Source organism: Melitaea cinxia, chromosome 12 (genome assembly GCF_905220565.1).
Source record: "Melitaea cinxia chromosome 12, ilMelCinx1.1, whole genome shotgun sequence".
Lineage (NCBI taxonomy): Eukaryota > Metazoa > Arthropoda > Insecta > Lepidoptera > Nymphalidae > Melitaea > Melitaea cinxia.
Genome location: NC_059405.1, coordinates 7,847,741 through 7,866,952, shown reverse-complemented (window position 1 = coordinate 7,866,952; position 19,212 = coordinate 7,847,741). Strand labels below are relative to the sequence as shown.

Below are 19,212 nucleotides of genomic sequence, written 5' to 3'. Positions count from 1 at the left end.
AAAATAGCATGGTGTCGTCTCCTGTCAAAGATTTTCATTGTAATATGAAACTTTGAATAATTACGGGTTTCTATAAAGAACTCACTGTAGACGGCGCCACGGTCGCTTAGACCGAATATAAAATCATCATATCAAAATTTCAATCTAGCGAGTACATCGTTAAATAGCTTAATTGGCTAGAGTAACGACACGGTCAGTCGGAGATGCAGGTTCGATCCCTGCTGGAACGGTCGATTTTTGATATGATATTAAAAAAATGTTTACAAATGATTTATCAAATATGTTTAAAATGTATTCTATGATAACATCGTAAAACTAACTCGAGAAAGACTAAGTATTTCCGGATATAATATATCCGGCAATTAAGGTGAAGAAATAACGAGGCGATTTACCGATACACAATTTTTTTTCAGGAATACGATGAAAATCTTTAGTTCAACAGTGGGAAAAGCGTTGAAGTGATTTATTTCTCCTCGGTTGTTCGCTTCATTGCTGAAGGTCGTGTCCACTCTGATCCAGGGTCTGGGTCACGATTTCTGTGAATTTTTTCTAGTCCGTCCTGCCTGAAGAACATAAAAAAGAAGAGAGAAAAAAATACATACTGAATAAAGTGCAAAGGCGGTCTTATCACTGACAGTGATTTCTTACAGACAACCCGCCTATAAAGGAAACATTTGTAAAAGGCAGGTGATGTCAAAGTTACTTTGATTTTTAGTTCGAACTGAAAAGCATCACATTTTAAATATACATTACGATATTTTATACTCCTATACCTTTCAAGTTTAGCGTTTGAAATTTCATATTCGTCAAGTCACACAAAACAACTTGCCAAACAAAGGTTCAGCAAGTTTCCATTAAAAATATTGCAGTTTGTATAACACTTGGCGTGCTACGGCGGCTGGGGGTCGACTTTGGACTAGTTGTGAACTACTTGAAGGGTTGAATAAATAAAACCACGACAGTATTCTGATCTACGTATCGACCACCGACACCGACTTCCGATAGCTCGATCGTTCGTTTATTTAAATTACTAATCTTACATACTATACCACGTAAATAAAGTTTTAGCGCGATCTATTTTGATCCGCACGCCATCTGTCGAGCGCTTGACTAATTTAACATACAACGATATTTAACTATACACAATATTGGTAAACGTTCTAAACATAGCGCCCACCAAGGACATTTAGTGACAGAATGTCCTTCTTAAGTTACTGTAAAACCATGATTTATGACAACTAGGAATTAGACTAGATGATGTACATTTTTTTTAATACTTGCTACATAAAGTATAAATGAGTTTAACCTTTTAATTTTTAAATTAAGATATAAAGTCAACAATTGTAAAAATTATAAATACATAATTTTTTTCTAAAGTTTAACACAATAAAAAAAATACTTAAAATATACATAATATTTCATTGATCTGCGATTGGTAAAATACATAATTTATTGGTTGGCCTTTTAATAACTGAGGATTTGGTACGTAATGTAACTACACGCGTGACTTTATCATCACCGGGATGCTTTTCCAAAATACGACCCATTGACCAACGACTAGGGGGCAAATTGTCTTCCTTTATGAGAACTATGTCTCCAACCTTCGGTTCTTGAGTTTTAGAAGACCATTTGTATCGATGCATCAAGTTGCTTAAATATTCTTGGGACCAGCGTCTCCAAAATGATTGCAGCATCCGTTGAACAAATTGCCAACGTGTTAGAGAATATACATTTGAACTTTCATAATCCTTATATTCTGGAATTGATATTAATGGTTCTCCTATTAAAAAATGTCCCGGTGTCAATGGTATCGGTTCGCCAGGATCATTCAAGTTAATCACACTAATCGGTCGCGAATTTAGACACGCTTCAACTTGGTTAAGAAAAGTTGTTAGCTCCTCATAGGTGAGAGTTGCATCACCGATGACCCTTTTTAGGTGAAATTTGGTAGATTTCACTCCTGCCTCCCACAGACCCCCAAAATTAGGTGCATGAGAAGGAATGAAATGCCATTCTGTATTATTAGCCTCTAAATGTTTTGCTATAGAAGCCTGGCAATATGTTAATTGTTGCAATTCTCTAGCAGCACCTACAAAATTGGTGCCGTTATCGCTATATAATTTAGCACAATGACCCCGTCTAGCCACAAATCGTCTAAATGCTGCTAGAAATGCTTGTGTGCTCATATCGCTAACTACTTCGAGGTGCAAAGCGCGAGTAGACATACAAACGAACAAACATATATAGCCCTTATACGAATGGTGACCACGCCCTTTCGTCGTCCTAACATTTATAGGGCCCGCATAGTCAACCCCACTATGCAAGAATGGCCTCGCAGGTGTGCATCTGACAGACGGTAGGTCGCCCATCACTTGAGCCTTAGTACCGGCTCTTTGTTTGGCACATGTTACACATTTTCGAACATGTTGCTTCACTGAATTCCTAACTCCAAGGATCCAATAGGCTGTTCTTAAATAGTTCAGCATCAGCTGAGGACCTCCATGAAGGGTTTTAGTATGTGCGTCCGCTATTATAAGGTGAGTAACATGAGCATTGTTTGGTAACACTATTGGGTGCTTCATTTCCTCATTTAAAGAAGACTTTTCTAACCTCCCTTGAATCCTAATCAAACCTTTATCATCTAAATAAGGGCAGAGCGACTTTAATTTACTTGATTTTAGTTGTAAAAATCCTTTTTCCTGTAATTGCGTGTATTCTTCTGTAAATATACTTTCTTGAGTTTTTCTAATACAGCATTCTAATGCCTGGTCTATTTCCTTTTTCTGTAAATAATCTGTTTTAATAGATCGCTTATTCAAGAAACGACGACAATATGCTATTACTCTAAGAAGTTTAGATAAAGATGAAAATCTTGTAAATATGTCACAATCGTTAGTTGATGTTACTGCAACGTGAACTTTAACTGTTTGTTCTAATTCTGTTTTAAATTCTTCTGATCCTTTACTTTTTATATTTAATTTTGCCCTTAGAAATGTCGGTCCAGAAAACCAAAGTGTATCCCCAAGAAGTAAGCTGGGTAAAACTCCTCGTGAAGCACCGTCTGCTGGGTTTTCTGTGGTTGACACATGAAACCACTGAGTTGGTTGCATGGATGACAATATTTCTGACGTGCGATTTGCCACGAATGTCTTCCATCTGCTTGGGTGACTGTTAAGCCAAGCCAAAACAATAGTGGAATCCGTCCAAGCGTAAATATTATTGGATGAGACCTTCAATACTTCTGCGGTTTCTATCAACAACTTTGAAAGAAGAACTGCCCCACACAATTCTAAGCGAGGAATACTGATCTGCTTGATAGGAGCAACTCTAGTTTTCGCCACCAACAAAGCAACCTTGATCTTACCTGTGACATCAATCATTCGCAAGTATACTACCGCTGAATAGGCAGCCTTGGAAGCGTCACAGAACCCGTGAAGCTCAAGATCATCGTTTGGGTTAGTGCCAAGCCATCGTGGTAGCATAACCTTGGTAAGAAGAGATAGTTCCTGACGGTAAGTATGCCATTCTTGTACCAGATCCGTGCTTAATTGTTCATCCCAACCGATTCCTGCAAGCCATAATTTTTGAATAAATATTTTTGCTAACACGATGCTTGGAGCCAACCATCCCAGAGGATCAAATAATCTTGCTATGTCTGAAATTACAGCTCTTTTTGTTACAGGTGTATTTGTTAGCTGCGGGAGATTCACCGTGTACTGGAATGTGTCTTTACTACGGTTCCAAGTAAGTCCTAAAATCTTAATAATGTTATCTATTTTTATATCTACATCCTTATCCTCTATAACCCTTTCCTTGTCATTTCCGATTTGTCCTTGTTTTGCTTTAGTTTCTATTTTTGCTGTATCTGCTTTCCTTAGATCGTTTTCAATTCCTACTGAACTTATCCTTTTTAATAGCTCCTGATCATTACTATTCCACTTTTGTAATAACATTCCACCTTTTCCTAATAATTCTGTCATTTCTTTATATATTTCTACACCTTCCTCAATACTATAGCATCCTGTCATCAAATCATCCATATAAAAGCTATTTAAAACCCTATCAGCAGCGTTTGAGTATTTTTCACCTTCATCATACACGATCTGGTGCAGAGTTCTAACTGCCTGGTATGGTGCTGAAGCCGTACCAAATGTGACCGTTAGCAACTCGTAATCCTTAATTTCTTCTTTAGGGTCGTTTCGCCATAGTATTCTTTGGTACATAGTGTCTTTTTCAGCTATCCTTATCTGGCGATACATTTTAACAATATCAGCCACGAGACCAATAGGATAAACCCTCCATTTCATCACTGTGTATCTCAAATCAGCCTGCAACGTTGGACCAGCTATCAAGGTATCATTTAACGAAACACCTTTACCGTATTTTTCAGAGGCATTAAATACTACTCGAACTTTGGTTGTGGTTTTGTCGTTTCGAATAACAGCGTGATGAGGTAAGTAAACCGCCACTTTCTTTTTGTTGTCACCCTCTTTTACAGGTCTCATATGATCTAACTGTAAGTATTCATTTATTACATCTGTATATTGTTGTTTTAATTTTTTGTTCTTTTGTAATCTTTTTTCTAATGACTTAAATTTCATTTCAGCTATAGCACGTGTATTTTCGAATTGAGGATCTTCGATACGGAACGGCAATCTTACTACGTACCTTCCATCTTCTTGCCTCGAGGTAGTAGTTTTATATAATTCTTCACATTTTTGTTCATCTGGAGTAAGCATCTTTTTATTATTAATTTGTTCTTCGATTTCCCAAAATCGTTTGAGAATCTCATCTTCTTTCATTTGAGTATGCATTACTGTTATATTAGAATGAGTCCTATATGAACTATCATTTGATCTGTTTACAGCACCTGATAATATCCATCCTATGCTGGTGTTTTGCGCAATTACACCATTATCTGGACTTCTCATTATGCCTTCTTTTAATATGCAACTGTAGGCATCTGCACCTAATAAAATATCAATTTTATTACATCGGTTGAACTGAGGATCGGCTAAATCGTAATTATTCATGTCGATCCACTCAAAAACATTATTATTTATGCTCTGTTCAGGTAAGTATGATGTAATTTTACTAAGCACATAAGCTGTTACTTGTAATTTGAACTCTGGATCTATACGCGACTGAATATTTAAATGTACCATATACTTAGAAATGGTTGACCTATTACCTAATCCTGATACTATTCCTTTAACAGGAATTTTAGTAAGTCTTAGGTATTGTACTGTGGACTCTGTTATCAAACACGCTTGAGAACCTTGATCGAGCAAGGCTCTAACTAGTTTGTAATCACCCCCCTTGGACTCGGCTTTTACAAGCGCTGTGGCTAATAAAACCTGTCGAGGCGTGAGTACTTTATCTGTAGATAAGCACGAAACTACATGATTAGTACTAGTTGATAAGCTAGCATTAACAGTAGTCAAATTTGCTTTAGTATCTTGACTTTGAATAACAGTGTCACCGCTTGGATGCAGTAACGAATGGTGACGTTTTTGACAAACTTTACATTTTGTCTGTTTTCGGCAGTTGTACACATTATGGTTACTACCTAGACAGTTAAAACACATATTATTTTTTACAACGAAATCACGTCTAAATTCAACTGTTTGTTTCGCAAATTTCTTGCAGAAACAAAGTTTGTGTGACTCGGTGCAATATTCGCAACGTATCCCTCCGGAACTAACCGCTACCATTGCTTTAGACGAATGTGGACCGGTGGCATGATGAACTTTTTTTGGTTCTATACATTCAAGAGCGCGAAAACGATTCTCTAAAAAGTTGGCAAACTGCTCATAAGTAGGCAATTCATTAGAGTCGTAATTATTTGTACTTAATTCCCATTGTTTACGTGTTTCAGGATCGAGTTTAAAAGCGATTATGTGGATGATGATAATGTCCCATGTAGATACATCAACCTTTAAATTTGTGAGCGCATATAAACAATCATTAGTCGTGTCGAGCAACTCCTTTATACCCGTAGCTGACTCGACTGAAATACGTTTCTGACCAAACAATCTTTTTAATATACAATTCGAAAGATATTTTTTATTACTGTATCGTTTTTCTAACTGCGACCAACATTGAGAGTAGTTTAAATCAGAAATTTCTTTATGCCTTACAAATTGTTCAGCTTCACCCGTTAAGTGTAATTTTAAATAATGCATCTTTTCAACATTGTCTAAATGTTCATTTTTATCTATAAGCGACACAAATAAATCACGAAATGTCGTCCATTCACTGTATTTACCACTAAAAGTAGGAATGGCGATTCTAGGTAACTTAACTGAACTTGATTTTAAATTAGATTTTTCATTAGTTTTATGCTCATTTGTTGATTTACATTTATTTAACAATGATTTTATTAAACATTTATAAGTAATATATGTGTCCTCAGCACTATCATAAATATCAACGAATGGTTTAACCTCTTGAGCCTTGTAATTTTCGTGAAGTTTTGTATTATTTTCTTTAAACAAAGCCCAATCATTTTCTAATAACTCAAGTCTAGTTTCCATATACTCTACAGTTAGCCTATCCTTAGGACTCTTTTTAAAGTTAATTAAACCTTTTTGGATAACATTTTGGATGTCTTTCAAAACATTGACTAATCCCTCCATTGTTACGATATTTATTATATATTTAATTTACTAAAACAATTATAAATATTTCCTATAAACGTTTACAATAAATGTAAACTTGATGAAATGAAGTAGTAAAAATAACAACCAAAATAAACTTAAAATCACAACAACAAAATAAAAATAAAATAATGAGGGTAGAAATACATATGTCTAAAAATTACCGAAAATTTTACAAGTGTTTAAATAATAAAGTTACTCGGCAAAAAATCGGGCATAGGTTCCCCGTTCCCTCGTTTTTTCTAAAATAATTCTAAGTCTAACATGCAAACAATCTTACAACTAAATTAATACCGAACTTTAAACTACTAAGTCCTTGATCTCTTCATAAAAGTTTATAAAATTTACTAAGTCCAAATTTCTTTAAATATTTTCTAAGTTAAAATCTTGATGTATTTAAAGTTCAAAATTACTTGATTTTAATACACTGCACTATTTGATTAGGAATATTAAATGTACTTACAATTGCACTTCACTGACTCACTGCGATGTTGGTTGATCTGTCACTATACAAATGACTAGTGGTGCCCTCTATTGAGGCTCGTTGAAAGCTTGGACTGGATGTTTCTATCCTCCGGAAGATGGCGCGTCGGTTGTACTGTCTTCTCCTGGAAACTGGATTTTGCACGTACTCTTCGTGCAGCGATCCACTGCGAGTACGCGGGGGTGTAACCAACGACGGGTTACTAATCAAAAATCCAGGAACAGATCCGTCCGGCTCGATGAACCAAATGTATAACACTTGGCGTGCTACGGCGGCTGGGGGTCGACTTTGGACTAGTTGTGAACTACTTGAAGGGTTGAATAAATAAAACCACGACAGTATTCTGATCTACGTATCGACCACCGACACCGACTTCCGATAGCTCGATCGTTCGTTTATTTAAATTACTAATCTTACATACTATACCACGTAAATAAAGTTTTAGCGCGATCTATTTTGATCCGCACGCCATCTGTCGAGCGCTTGACTAATTTAACATACAACGATATTTAACTATACACAATATTGGTAAACGTTCTAAACACAGTTATATTGCTTCTAGTGAAACGATCTGAGTGCAAATGACTATTTTCATAATCAGTTTTCGTTCGCTTTAGCCTGTATCATCCCACTGCTGGGCATAGGCCTCTTTCCCCATCTAGGAGAGGGATCAGAGCTTAATCCACCACGCTGCTCCAATGCGGGTTGGCGGATATATTCCCTAAGTGTACATGATTACAACCCGGATCAACGGCTTAACGTGCTTTTAGAGGCACGGCGGGGAGACCCACAAGGACTACACAAACACCCAGACCACGGCAAACATCTGTATGGCCAATACAAATGTTTGACACGTGTGGGGGTCGAACCCGCCACCACCGGCGCATCATATAAATTTAACTAAATATGACTTGGGTGCAATGTACCTTTAAACGTAACCTCTGATATTATTTTATAGCTTCTAATTAATAATATTCTGATGAATGTATGAAATAATATACTGCATGGTAGGTATAACTTCTAATTGTAAACAAGATTATTTTTCTATATCAATCTATTAATAATAAAGTTCTTGGTGGTTTACTAGTGTATTTGGCTGTGTGTAAAATACTTATAAAAAGTAACTTATATGTATACATATACATAAAATAAACAAGAATACACATTTTTTTTGATCAATAATACCAGGCAAAACCTTAGTATTTTTGAATATCATATCAAAAATGTTTAGAATTCCTAATGTGTGGGGTGGGTAACACAAAAATAAAATCGTACATATTAAAAAAAAAAAAAACCTTAGTATTTAGAGAGTTTCTTACAAACACCAGTTAGTGACTGCTGGAATAATAATAATTAGTAGTTATTATTACGCAATAATTCGTTCAAGCTAAATTGAGTAGTTTGATAAAGTTTGAATTGGCGTACAAGCTACGAGAATATAATTATAAAGTTGTATACCAGGAATTCAAATATACATATAGCCACAAAATATGTTTTTTATTTATTTATACCATAGTATATGTTCCCTTCGTTTATAAAACGCAATTATACAAATAATTTTTTCGATAGTTGTATTTATCCAGTTAATAATTCCATTATTTTAAGCCCATTTGTTAAAAGACGTTGTGAAATTTTATTATGAGATTCATAAAGTATTCTTTGTATTATTCCCTTGAGTATGATTTTTTTAAATGTATCTAACACTTTAAATATATGTTTGATTAATACCTTGGCATATAACTGATTGTAATTTTTTTTAAACATGTAATTCTGTTGGTGGTTCTTACTTAATAAATCTATACATATAATAAAATGGTAGGAAAGTCAAAACTGTACATTGAATATTTTTTTAAAAGAATACTTGAGGTGTGATCTATAATCGATACCGAAGCTGAAAATATAGTTTTTAGAATATTTGTCTGTTTGTCTGCATGTATGTCCGATATAAACTCAAAAAGTACTGCATGAATTTACTTCAAATTTGGCACGAATATTATTAAGAAGTCGGGTCAACATATAGGCTACAAATTATCACGCTATCACCAACGGGGAACGAGCAGTGAACCTTTATTTCTTCAACGCATTCTGTAACAACGTGTAATCTAAAGACGCATATTTGAATGTTGTTGTTATTACGTTAATAACCATGCTATATAAGCTAGCTTCACACTATAAAAATCACGCAATATAAGTAACTAAGCCGATAAACATAATTAAATGAATATAAGTGGACAAGACAATTTTAAAGCAGCGCCATCTATGAGATTTTTCTGTAGATATGAAATGTAAAGAAGAAACGGGTAAATAAATGTTATTTTAAAAGGTATAATCGTAGGTATTTTTGGTGCTGTATAGCGTTCACGCAGACGACGTCGCGGGCAGCAGCTAGTAAATAAATAAATAAATAACACGACAACGAAATTTAAGTTATTATTATTGGTGTCATCAAAAATAAACTAATATTTAGTAGTGATAGCACATATATAATGTTTTTTATTTTATTTTCAAAACGAGTGTGCTTTAGACCACACGGCTGAAGTAAAACTTATTTAGCTCCTACAGTAATATACGAAACGTAACTCTCTCTTTTTCTATCTTCACTAATTTATATCTGCCTTTCAACTTCCGTTCGCCTCGCCTGATTACCTTTTTCGTAACGCTCTCGTGGCCTATTTACCAGCTTACTCACCAGGTCAAGCGTTCGTAAAGAAGTTTTACTTCAAAGAACAATTATTTATTAGGTTAGTTAGGTCCTTACTTATGCAATTGGTGTTTTGTATGGTCGGAACATTAAGTTGATTTTTGTGTAATATATTTAATTAATCAAAGTATGTACCATTAATATCTATGCACTTTTGCCATTTTGTAGGTAGTTCATTAATACATTTACTAAAAAAAAAAAACATTCGGGTGGGAATCATTAAAATGTTTGAAAGCGGGTTGGACCGCTCCATCGGATTTAAATTTTTTCCCTTGCAAGAAATTATCCAAATTCCGAAAAAAATGGTAATCTGTTGGAGAAAGGTCCGGGGAGTACGTTGGATGTCTTCAACATTCCAATTGAAGCTACCCTAGCGCTGTCTACTAGCTTAGGTTGTTTAGCAGCCAATCTTTTCCATCATGGTTTGCATTTGCTGACAATAGATATCTGCCGTGACCGTGTGGCCAGATTTAAGAAAGCTGTAGACACCGACACTAGTACACCAAACGCTCTCAAGTAAATTTTTTGTGTCAACTTTCGCTTGAGGCAGGATTTGGCTGACGCCAGGGTTCAGCCATTGCGATAAGCGCTTCCGATTATCGTACATGATGCACTTTTAATCACATGTAATGATAAGATTTAAAATTTCTTAAATATTAAATTTCTTAAATAATTAAATTATATTGTCGGTTGAGTAATGTAACTCAGCAGTCTAAGCGCGTTCGTCAGTTTGCTTCACTCAATTCATGAGGTACCCTTCTTTCAAGCTTTTTAACCTTTTCAATTTGCTTCAATGGATGGATGCTGGATGAAAACAGTTTTATCACTAGCACCTCAGCCTAACTCAAACGTGGTTTCTGATGGAACCGCTTCCACAATAGCCTTCAATTCTTCATTATCAATTTTGGTCTCCGGCCGTCCACGGGGCTTATTCTTCAGGTTGAAATTTCAAGAACGAAAACGTTGGAACCAAAAACGCACTGTGTTTTCTTTTGCGACATCGCAGATATACACATCATTAACCCTTCGAGCCGTTTCTGCAGCACTGGTGCCACGGCGGAACTCGTATTTGTAAATAACACGATATTTCAAGTTTGTCATTTTGTCAACTAACAGAGATGAAAAACAAAAGAGGAAAAAGCAATTTTTTTACGGTTTTTAAAACGCAAATGCATGAGTAAATAAATAGCTGTATAAATTTGAATTTGGAATTCTAAACCAAAGAGGAAATATTTGAGATCAAAGTGGCCAGTACGACGTTTAAGGACCTAATATAAAAAAAACTGACATTAGTTGAAGGCCTTATGAAAAGCAGTTAGACATTCTTTTCAAAAAAAAAAAAGTATTGGTCGTGGTAACGTTAAAGCAAGCTGGGTTTTTGCTCTTATTAGCGGTCTCGTAGCAACGTAATGAACGCCTTACGTCGGCGACATTATGGACGGAATTAAAGTTGTAAATTAGAATTTTAGTATCCCGGGCAAGCTGCTTATATAATTTGGTCCTTAAGACTCATCAACTGGGTTCATAATTATTCAATGTGCGCTTTTCCTTACTTTATGTAAATTAAATTTAGATTTTTGGTAGCTGGTTCCTTGACCGAGAACATGTACTAGAGAAATGTAAATTTTCTTTTTTAAAACAAAAAATAAACATTTGTTTATGACGGAATTAGGTTGTTTGTGACAAAAATCAAATCGTTAAGCAGCTGTCAAAACCGTTAGTACTGCAATGATTGAAATCAGAACTAAATATGTCTAAAAAATATACAACTGTTTATTTTTAATATAATATTGTACTAAATAAAAAGCTACGGTATTGAAATTCTATTTAATAATAATAATAATAATAATGACATTTATTTCGGAACTAGCCCATATAGTGTTAGTAACAATGTTTCTTATAACCTAGTGTTAGTACAATAACAGACAATAAATTTCAAATATTTTTTATATTTTATACATTTTTTTTGTCAAATCACATGGAGTTTTATCCAATCTACAAACACTTTCAGAATACTATTGTGGCCACCGCGGCAACGCTCAAGTAATGACGCGCACCTCTTGCGCATGATAGCTTTGAAGTCATCGACGCGCCTTTCCGCGAACACCATCGAGGCACTACAGTACCGAACCGAACCCATTATTGTATTGTACGCGGAGGTCACTGTTAGCACGCAAGCTATAGCTGGTCCACAGACTGCACGTATAAAATGATTGGCAGGGCTTTAAAAAGAGTTATTTTGACATCTTCTGTACAACGTGCAAATCTGCGAGCCAGCATGTTGCAGCGAACCGACAGCGACCTCCGCTCCCTGTCTATATCCTTATTATCTCCTAAGTTCTCGGTTACCCAATGACCCAAGTACTTAAAGCTCGTTACCCTAAGTAGCGGTGATCCGCAGAGCAATACCTCAGGCATGGTTTTATAGCCTCTTGCACCCGCTTTGAAACCATGATTTCACTCTTTCTGGCATTATACTTAAGCCTCAGCATACACTTCACTTCTTGTCTATATGACAGTAATCGTCTCAATGCACTGACCTATGGGCTCAGCAGCAACATGTCATCGGCATAACTAATATTATTAATGTTTACTCCGTCTACATGACACCCTATGCTACTGTTACTGAGCTCATCTATCAGATGATTCATGTATAGGTTGAAAAGCCGAGGTGAGCTCAACCGGTAAACATTTGAATATGATTCCTCCCACTTTACACTGTTGAGTTGGTTATTGTACCAATAACCAAAGATATTGATTATTTCACGTGGTAGTGTGGTTTAAAGTTTCTGCCACAAAACCCCGTAATCAACCAAGTCGAACACCCTAGACAGGTCTAAAAAACAGGCAATCACGGGTCTACATCTGCTAGTGTAATACTGGACAGTTAATACTAACTGAAATTATTTACCTTACGAATAATTAGCCTATAAAGTAGTATAAAATTTTTTAATTTAACTGCAGAGTTTCATCGCTTTGACTCATTTACAAACTTACGAATAAATTCGGCTAATGATGAAAAATGGCGCTACCATTTTGTATTATATACTTACCTATCATCATTACAGCCTATACAGTCCACTGCTGGACATAGGCCTCCACAAGTTTACGCCAAAAATAACGTGAACTCATGTGTTTTGCCCATAGTCACCACGCTGGGCAGGCGGGTTGGTGACCGCAGTACTGGCTTTGTCGCACCGAAGACGCTGCTGCCCGTCTTCGGCCTGTGTATTTCAAAGCCAGCAGTTGGATGGTTATCCCGCCATCGGTCGGCTTCTTAAGTTCCAATGTGGTTGTGGAACCTTTTTATCCCTTAGTCGCCTCTTACGACACCCACGGGAAGAGAGGGGGTGGCTAAATTCTTTAGTGCCGTAGCCACACAGCACATACTTACCTATATCATAACAATATTTCTTTTATTTACAAGTATGTGTCTGTGATTAATATATACTAATAATTACATATAGACCACAGAGTATTGCTCAAAATTAGAGAACATGTACATATGTTCAAATATTTCAATCAAAGGTATTTTGGTATTCCTCTGTGCAATGTTACTGTGCGGCTGATGTAGGCCGGACGGCGACCACCGCGCTCAGGCATTATAACTGATCTAGCTCCTAAATGACTTTTCGGCCCATTCTAGAAGTTTGCAAGTATCTTCTATACACTATTAGCTATTTTGAGAAAAAAAAATAAAAAAAGCAGCAGCAGCTTTGAAAGAATAATTAAAAAATTTAAATGCATTTTTTTCTGAAAAATATATAGAATTTAAAATTTCATCATCACGTAAACACTTTTCTATCTTGTTTATTTTAAAATAACTTTTAAATACCTAATATTGGTACTTACAGTAGAACGTTCCTGCTGGTTACTCGACACTTTAATGACTAAGAACTCGTTAATTAAACAATATACTATAATAATATTACACACATATATTGAGGGCATATATAGTTATAACATATTCGAAAATTGCTAAAATCGGAAACATTGACATTGTTTAGCTGTCCGCTTCGCGTGGAATGCCTCATTGTGCGAATAATTCGCACTAAATAAGTAAAAAAATTTCCGACCGTAAATCATGTTGACGTTTTTAATAATTAATTAATTTAAAAAACAAAAACAATAATATATTTTTTTAGTTTTGGATGACGGTAGAGCTAGCATCTATAAAATGATATAGTATCTATAAAATGATATATAATTTATGTGCGTGTGTGTGTAGTAATTGTGAGGTTTCTACTAAAAAAGGAGGCAAACATCTTAATCATAGCGTATTAATATATATGATGATGATGATCATAAAATTAAAGACACAGTTAAGTAATTTTAAATTGAATCAAATGTCAAACGCCTTTAAGCTGTTTTATCATTACATCCCGAGGAAATCTAAAACGAAACAAAGAAAATAGTAATGATGCGAAACGGGGAAAATCTCCTTTCTTTTCAACTACGTCCGCCTAATTTGTCTGAATTTGCTGATGCAAATAAGCCAATTGTTTGGTTAATTGGAAGACGTATTATGGCAAAGAGAAGTTAATTAGGGAAAACAAATTTTCTTTCATCCACAATTGGGGTAATTCAAGAATTTGGATTTGTTTTAGGAGTCGGATTCGTTTTGTAATTGAACAATTCCGTTCTCGTTGTAAACTTTGTATGCCATTTTATGAGTTACTGTGTGGGTAAGAAATATGCATAACTAGTAATTTTGGAATAATGATCTTAATTTAGATACGCACATACGCTGACGCTTCTCGTTACAGAAATATCTTAATCTGCTTCAATCGTATTGTATTGAAAATAAGCTCGATTTTAACCCAGAAAAATGTACGATTATGTGGTTTAGTCGTAAAGTGAACATAATATCGTACAATAATAGAACAGTGAGATTTTCAGCGGATGCGTTCCATGCGTGATATTAATATTAAACACGACTGTTTGACGAATACATTGATGGCAGAGTGCCCAAAGAATCTATAGCACTGGGATTTTTAATTCGTAGTACGCAAGATTTCACTAATACTAAGACGCTGCAGATAATATATTGTTCCCTTCTTGTTGAACCAACCTATCAGTCCGACCATTACGATCGGTTCTGACGAAATACACTATCTCTTACCGCTAACAGATCGCCGCAAAATAGCCGTATACATTTTATATAAAAATTGTTTCTAATAACATTGATTGCCCTTAGCCTTCTATCCTTATTTAGTTTTATACTCTCACTAAATAACTTAGAAACTTTAAAACAATTTTTGCTTCTTTTTTTGCAAAAATAAATTTTAGGCAAAATCCATTTTTACTAAGAGTTGGCAGACACTTTAATAGCTTGCGTATGACTATTGATTTCGACCTGTTCAATCTAAATCGTATTTCAGCGTAGCGCAGCTTTCAAATGTGTACTTTGAATTCGAATAGAGCTTGTTGATGTTAATATAAGTTTGTTACTTACATAAATATGTACTACTTATGTCTCCCACAAAAGTTGATCGTATTCGTTATTACTGTTGTGAGCTCAACTTATCCGTATATTACTATTGTATATAGGTATCTACTTGTGTGATTATTTTGGTTTGGTTTCGTAGATAACCTATGTGTATAAATTCTAACTCTGTCTAAAATAAATATGTAAATAAATTTATAATATGTAGGCTATTTCTTTGTCGGTCCCAATTTCAAACGTAGTAGGTACTTATATATATATATATATATATATATATATATATATATATATATATATATATATATATATATATATATATATATATATAGGTATTATTTACACGCACACACGCGCGCACACACGCACGTACACACGCACGCACCCACGCACTCACAGAGATACTCAAATACACGCGTATGTGCACACACGCACACATACTACAATACAATGCAATCAAATGGGTTATAAGATTAGAAGTATTACTTTTTATTTTTTGAGAAGCCTTGCATAGATATAACCTTTTTGTCACAGTGTGATCAGTATGCTGAGTTGTCGGGGTGGTGCGAGACTGATGACCTGTAATACAGGTATTTTATACCTAGCTTAGGCATCAGACTCGCATCAACATTGACAAGGTTCGATTTTCGGTAAACGATAGCTATTTTTGACGAACGTATTAAAATTACTTTAATAAACGTGTCTAAAATTACTTTAATTATTAATGTAAATGAATAAAGAACGTGTACGATAAAAATGTAAGCGTGTGATTTGCTATAAATGTAAAATTGTTTTTTTCTGTGTAATTGTACGTTGGATGTTGTAATTTATGTTGTTTTCTGTGTAGTATTTTGTAAAGTGATAAATAAATAAATAAATAGAGAAAATAAATAAAATTAAAGAAAAATTTATAAAGTACGTTTATTCTACCTTTTATTTGTCATCATTTATTTATAAATTGATATTATGCGTTATATGATTGTATGTTTTAGTAACAGGTAGGTGCCGACTACTTTAAAATTTTCTTAAGTTGGCGAACGCATGTTTTAAAGCTTTTAGTTAGGAAAGTAAACTCTAATTGAGGCGAAAGTGTTTAAAACAAAGGCAAACTTAAGTTCAGCATAAAATTATACGCTATAATGCTGTTATTACAAGTTGCATGATACCTTTAATTCGCACAGGTATTATGTTAAAATGATTGCTAACATCGATCAAGACGACCAAGGTATTCGTATAATTACAACTTAATGGAAACGGCCAGAGGTATTTAATACATGTATCGACAAACCATAATCATTTGCAAGATGGGTTAGTATGGCAATTAAAAAAAAATGCAACGTAACATTTAAAACATTGTTTTCAAACAAATATTTGAAAGGCGAGCAGAATGCAATTACAAAAACCGCATGTTTTCGTTTGAGGTGCCTGTGGTTGACACATGTGTTAGAGAGGTGTTGATTTTTAATTCTGTGATTTCAACTCAGATTCATTACTTGTGTAGTGAAAATAGTTGATAATTGTTTTTTTTTTTACTTATCTGCATTTTTTCTGATATTCATATGCCTTGGGAAGCCTGTTTTTCTCATACATACACGGATATTAGAATATTTTTCATATTAAAATATTATTGTTCCATTGACCCTCCTTTGTGAAGTTTCGAGACAAAAATCCGGTATTTGATGACACAATTGCATCTCTAAAATCACCAATCTACCGTTATTCTTTCTTTCTAAATTATGCATGTATTCTGTAGATGCTAATTATGTGCAAAATCCCATAAACGTGAGTCATGTGGTGTTCTTGATGACGATACTACACGCTTATATTGTTCAGAAAAATACTTTAAAACTGTTAAAATATGCCCAAAGTTTTCTCATCTTAATCGAAAGCATCTCTTGCAATCTTCTTCGTGTATTCCTGATACTGACATATCTGGTAAATTTTCTTATACAATGTAAATATACTTAAATTTCTATTAATCTCTGGTAATGTTTTATCGTATTTAAAATGTTTTTATAGCTCAAGTGTTAGTTATAAAAACGTACTGACTTTACGGTTTTCAAATTTCAATTGAGAAGTGATTCTGAAACTTTTGCAAGCCATTTATTCAAAAGAAAGAATGGATGTATGCTTAATGTATATGTAGACAGTCTCATAAAAACAAAGGTATAATGCATCTTTAACGGACTTCCAAAAAAGGAGGAGGTTTTCAATTTGTCTGTATTTTTTAATGTATATTTCACGTATATACGTTACCTCAGAACTTTTTACTAGGTTGACTGATTTCGATTATTCTTTTTTTTAATCAAAAGGTGGTGCGTGTCATGTTGTCTTATTTAAATTTAATTGAGATCTAAAAAGTACTTTTCAAGTTATATTTAATAATGCGTATTTGCTTGACAATTTTTTTGTCGATCTCCGTTTGTATTACACCGCATAGCTTTTCACTGGGTATAACGATTTTGATGATGCTTGTATTAATCGAAACCTGATGTTTGTCTTGTAGTTCCTTTTAAATTTAATCAAGAAATAATAAGTAATCTTTGCTAACGCGTTATTTTGTGACGGTGCGTACGATTCATTGTCGTAACGCCATCTGTCGTAAAGAATCTATCGGAACCCAATAGGGTACCGATAGATGCGTTTTCAAATAATGATATCTATATAACGTGTGACACGTTATATAGATATCATTATAAATCTGAATAATCGGAGACAACAGAGTGTATAATATACACTAAAGGGCAGTGGCAGTTTATTGTTTATAAATAATTTTTATGATTCTTTTTTTAATCGAAAGCTGATGTTTCTCTTGTGGTCCCATTTAATTGTAATTGAGTCAATTTTTTTCTTTTGCGAGCAAACACAATTATAATTAAATTTAATATAATTAATATTTAATACAATTATAATTAAATTTAATATTAATTATATACATTTTCTATTCCTAAATACTCGTCAAATTTTGTCATTAGGTTATTAATTAATGTAAGAGATGTACATTTTTAGCTTTCACTAAGTAAAATAAAGTTTTGAATAATGCATTTATAAATTAGAATACATTTAGAAGTCTAATTAAACTTTTGTTATGATTACATAATACATATGGCTTAATAAATTTTCCAAAAGTTTGAACGGGTACTATTAAGATGTTATGTTTTGTCCAATTCTCATTAATATTTGAAATAATATAGTAATTCTTATTTCAATTATAATTTTTTTACATTACGTTATACATCTGCTGACACTCTATACTATTTTAATCCTTTAAAATTCAAAATTTAGAAATATTTCAGGCGATTTGGTTTTTGTGATTTTTATACCCTGAAATTTTAAATACTTCATAAGGATTTAACTAAAGTTAAAAATAAAATAAAAATTTGATAAATATAAAATTTTAATTGAATTTCGACAGCAAAAGATATCAATATATATGTTGAAAAAAAAAGAGTTAAACAAGGTTTTTTACTTAATCTCATCATTTGTTTCCTGCTTGAGAGCAATCTTGAGACATTACTTGATTGCCGCTGATTAGAATGTTAATTGAAGACAACTTGCTGACTCGTTTCACTGTGTTTTATTATCTTCGTCCAACACTCTCTTCTGTCTTTAAAACGAAGTCAATTATAAGACTGGTTTACGTAATGCTCGATTAAAGAAAGGAAATAAAGAAAGATATTTATTTGAATAATAAAAAAAATAAATATATATATATAACATATATCAAATTAAATATATATGAAAGTCAAGATCACGTCCCATACAATATATATCTTATACTATTAAACGAGCAATTCTTGTATATATATATATATAATCTGAATCTCGGAAACGGCTCCAACGATTTCCATAAAATTTAGTATATAGGAGGTTTCGGGGGAGATAAATCCATCTAACTAGGATTCATTTTTAGAAAATGACGTTT

General features: G+C 33.9%; 1 protein-coding gene across 1 annotated transcript; it reads right to left on the bottom strand.

The window, feature by feature from the left end:
- Positions 1 to 463: 463 nt before the first annotated feature.
- LOC123658705 lies at positions 464 to 12,262 on the bottom strand. The gene is made up of 5 exons (XM_045594054.1): positions 12,100 to 12,262; positions 11,902 to 12,040; positions 7,144 to 7,309; positions 1,504 to 6,344; positions 464 to 563 (listed from the first exon to the last, which is right to left on the bottom strand). Exons 1-5 carry the CDS (start codon positions 12,260 to 12,262, stop codon positions 464 to 466), a joined length of 5,409 nt encoding a protein of 1,802 aa, XP_045450010.1.
- Between the last annotated feature and the right edge of the window lie 6,950 nt (positions 12,263 to 19,212).

What these genes read in the sequence shown, in the direction of transcription:
- LOC123658705 (XM_045594054.1), bottom strand. Translation starts at nt 12,262, where the DNA reads ATGCCTGAGGTATTGCTCTGCGGATCACCGCTACTTAGGGTAACGAGC. An exon ending in ACAGATCAACCAACATCGCA is followed by an intron (nt 6,345 to 7,143) that starts GTGAGTCAGTGA and finishes TCAACAAATGAG; the next exon opens with CATAAAACTAATGAAAAATC. An exon ending in CCCGGTGATGATAAAGTCAC is followed by an intron (nt 564 to 1,503) that starts GCGTGTAGTTAC and finishes TATGTTCTTCAG; the next exon opens with GCAGGACGGACTAGAAAAAA.